Here is a 3,051-nt window from a genome sequence, read left to right as displayed (position 1 = left end):
AATTGGACTATATAAAGCCAATAACAGGGGAGCTCTTATAGCCCGAAGCCAAAGCGCCAAAATCCAAGGCAAGGAGAGAGGGGGCGGCGGCAGGGGCTGCTGCGGGGCCAGGGTTTGGCTGCGCCTTCTCTTGCCTAATCCCATTTGCCATTGTACGTGCCCAATCGCCGTATACTCTCCGCATTTAACTTGGATGACATTTTGATTTCATCATTAGCATCCGGCGCCGGATTGACGCAGCCCCAAGCCGGGGACTGGTCCAGCCGCCTCCTCCCCGGGAGCAGCCGCCGCCGCCGAGCCTCCTCCTCGGCCCCTGGGTCCCGTCTGCTGTCCCGCGGCCAGGGCCGTCCCCCACCCCCTCCCGCCCGGCGTCCCTCCCCACCTTCCCTCGCTCTCCCGCTCCCCCATCCCTTCCTCCTCCCCCACACCCCATGCAAGCCCGCCCCAACAGCTCTCCAGCTGGGTGCCCACATCCCCACCCCGCCCTCCAGACGCTGGAATTGCGCCCGGGGCTGCTTCGACTTTGCGCCGCCTCCTAGCTGAGTTGTGTTTATGGTCTGAGTTGCCGCTCGACCGCCCGCCCGCCCGCCCGGTGTAGCGGGGCCCCGGAGGAACGGGAGGATGCCGGAGCCGGGACAAGAGCCCTCCGCCACCCCCAGCACCCAGCCTCCCCAACCTCCGCCGCCGCCTCCCCCGCCGCCGCCGCCTCCCCCGCCACCTCCACCGCCACCGCCCAAGGACTCCCCGTTCTCCATCAAGAACCTGCTCAACGGAGACCACCACCGGGCGCCCCCCAAGCAGCAGCAGCCCCCAAGGACGCTCTTCGCCCCGGCTTCGGCCGCCGCGGCCGCCGCGGCCGCGGCTGCGGCCAAAGGGGCCTTGGAAGGCGCCGCCGGCTTTGCGCTCTCGCAGGTGGGCGATTTGGCTTTCCCCCGCTTTGAGATCCCAGCGCAGAGGTTTGCGCTCCCCGCGCACTATCTGGAGCGGTCTCCAGCCTGGTGGTACCCCTACACCCTGACCCCCGCGGGGGGACATCTGCCCAGACCAGAAGGTACCTATGATGAGTTTCCTTGTTCCTTTTCCCAAACTCTCCACCTCCGCCTCTCTTCTCTTTACTCTTCCACGGTGTCTTTTCTCTTAACCCACTTTTGTCCCTACTTGTAACTTGGCCCATGCCGTGGCCCTCTCTTCCAGTGCCTTCGTGGCTCTGTTTCGGCATCCCGACTCCCCTCCTCCTCCCCTCCTCGCTCCCCTCTCTCTCGGTCCCAGCTCCCTCTCGCTCGGCTCCTATTGCTACATTTCTTGGTACCAATCCCACTTGGGGAGAAAAGAAATAAGAGTGAGCTCGCGGTCCGATAAAAAGTGGCCCTGGCAGGAGGGTAGGAGGAATGGGCCGTCTTAGGGAGTCGTGGGGGACTGGGGAGGAGGCGAAGCTGGGACTGCGAAGAGAAAGCGGCTTATTTACTAGTTCTGTCCCACAGATTCAGGGCAAGTCTTTCCCTTGGCCCCTAGCGGACACGGGAAAGGAAGGGAAGGAGAGAGCCTAAGGCGATGGCGGCTTTGTCACCATCCGCTTCCTCTCTTCTGGAGACTTCGAGAGGGCCCCGGGACGCCGAGAGCTAGCATCCTCCTCTTTCCTTGGGGAGGGGGAAAAAGAGGCTGGGCACCAGGGAAAGCAAGCCCGCCTTGAAGAAAGTCCTTGGCCCTGAAGCAGTGGTGGAGTGAGCTGAAGGGACACAGGGGGCAGCGGGGCCGGCGGCGGGTCCTGTGCGGCCTAACTAAAGGGGCGGTGTGTGTGTGTGTGTGTGTGTGTGTGTGTGTGTGTGTGTGTGTGTGTTTGTGGGTGCGTGTGTGTCCGTGTGTGCGCGGTTTGGGTGTCTTTTCTCTCCCCTCCAGCGGCCGAGAAGTCCCTCCTGCGAGACTCGTCCCCAGCTTCGGGCACAGACAGAGACTCCCCCGAGCCGCTGCTCAAGCCGGACCCGGACAAGGAGCTGGACTCCAAGAGCCCGGACGAGATCATCCTCGAGGAGAGCGACTCGGAGGAAGGCAAGAAGGAGGAGGCGCCGGCCGGAGCCGGCGCCGGGCCCGCGGGCCCGGGCGGCGAGGACTGGAAGAAGCGGGCCGACAGCCCGGAGAAAAAGCCCTGCCGGAAGAAGAAGACGCGCACGGTCTTCTCCCGGAGCCAGGTCTTCCAGCTGGAGTCCACCTTCGACATGAAGCGCTACCTGAGCAGCTCGGAGCGCGCGGGCCTGGCCGCCTCCCTGCACCTCACAGAGACCCAGGTGAAGATCTGGTTCCAGAACCGCCGGAACAAGTGGAAGCGGCAGCTGGCGGCCGAGCTGGAGGCCGCCAACTTGAGCCACGCGGCCGCGCAGCGCATCGTGCGGGTGCCCATCCTCTACCACGAGAACTCAGCTGCCGAGGGCTCCGGGGCGACCGGGGCCCCGGTGCCAGTCAGCCAGCCGCTCCTCACCTTCCCCCACCCGGTGTACTACTCTCACCCGGTCGTCACGTCGGTGCCGTTGCTGCGGCCGGTCTGAAGGTGGGGCAGGGGAGGGGGGGGCGCTGGGGACCCACCCTTCCCCCTCCCCCATCCCGGGACTGGACGCGCGTGTGAGTGGGCAGGGGTGTGTGCCGACTGGTAGGGAGTGGAAGTGGGACTGACCCTCCCGGCTCCCCAGCTCGGAGGGCTCAGGATCGGCTTCAAGAACCGGAGATCAAGGGTCGGTGTCCCCTTCCCCCTCCCTCCCCTCGCCCCCAAAAGGTAACATTTTTGTCCGTATCCTCAATGCATCTCCCGTGCGTTTCACCCTCACTAGATTGGAGGCTGTCTTGACTCTTGTCGGCTTTTCTTTTGGTTCTAAGAAAGGTAGAAAAGCAAATCCTGACTCAAAATTTCATATTCCATTTACAATTCCCTGCCCTAAATGGGCTGAACTCTAGCTTCTGATTTTATTTTTTAAATAAAAGAAATAACAAAGCAAGGGTTCAAGGGGGAGAGAGAGAGAGAGAGAGAAGAATCTCTCCAGCTCCCTCCTTTTTTTCGATCTT

The 3,051-nt window shown here is 63.2% G+C and overlaps 1 protein-coding gene across 1 annotated transcript; it reads left to right on the top strand.

The window, feature by feature from the left end:
- The first annotated feature begins 621 nt into the window (after window positions 1-621).
- Window positions 622-2,540, top strand: HMX3 (H6 family homeobox 3). Its single transcript, XM_074231885.1, has 2 exons — window positions 622-1,051; window positions 1,897-2,540. Exons 1-2 carry the CDS (start codon window positions 622-624, stop codon window positions 2,538-2,540), a joined length of 1,074 nt encoding a protein of 357 aa, XP_074087986.1.
- The last annotated feature ends 511 nt before the right edge of the window (window positions 2,541-3,051 follow it).

The sequence above is a fragment of the Macrotis lagotis genome, chromosome 4, assembly GCF_037893015.1.
Source record: "Macrotis lagotis isolate mMagLag1 chromosome 4, bilby.v1.9.chrom.fasta, whole genome shotgun sequence".
Taxonomy (NCBI): domain Eukaryota; kingdom Metazoa; phylum Chordata; class Mammalia; order Peramelemorphia; family Peramelidae; genus Macrotis; species Macrotis lagotis.
The sequence above is the reverse complement of the archived record's forward strand: the minus strand, read 5'-3'. Positions and strand labels throughout refer to the sequence as shown.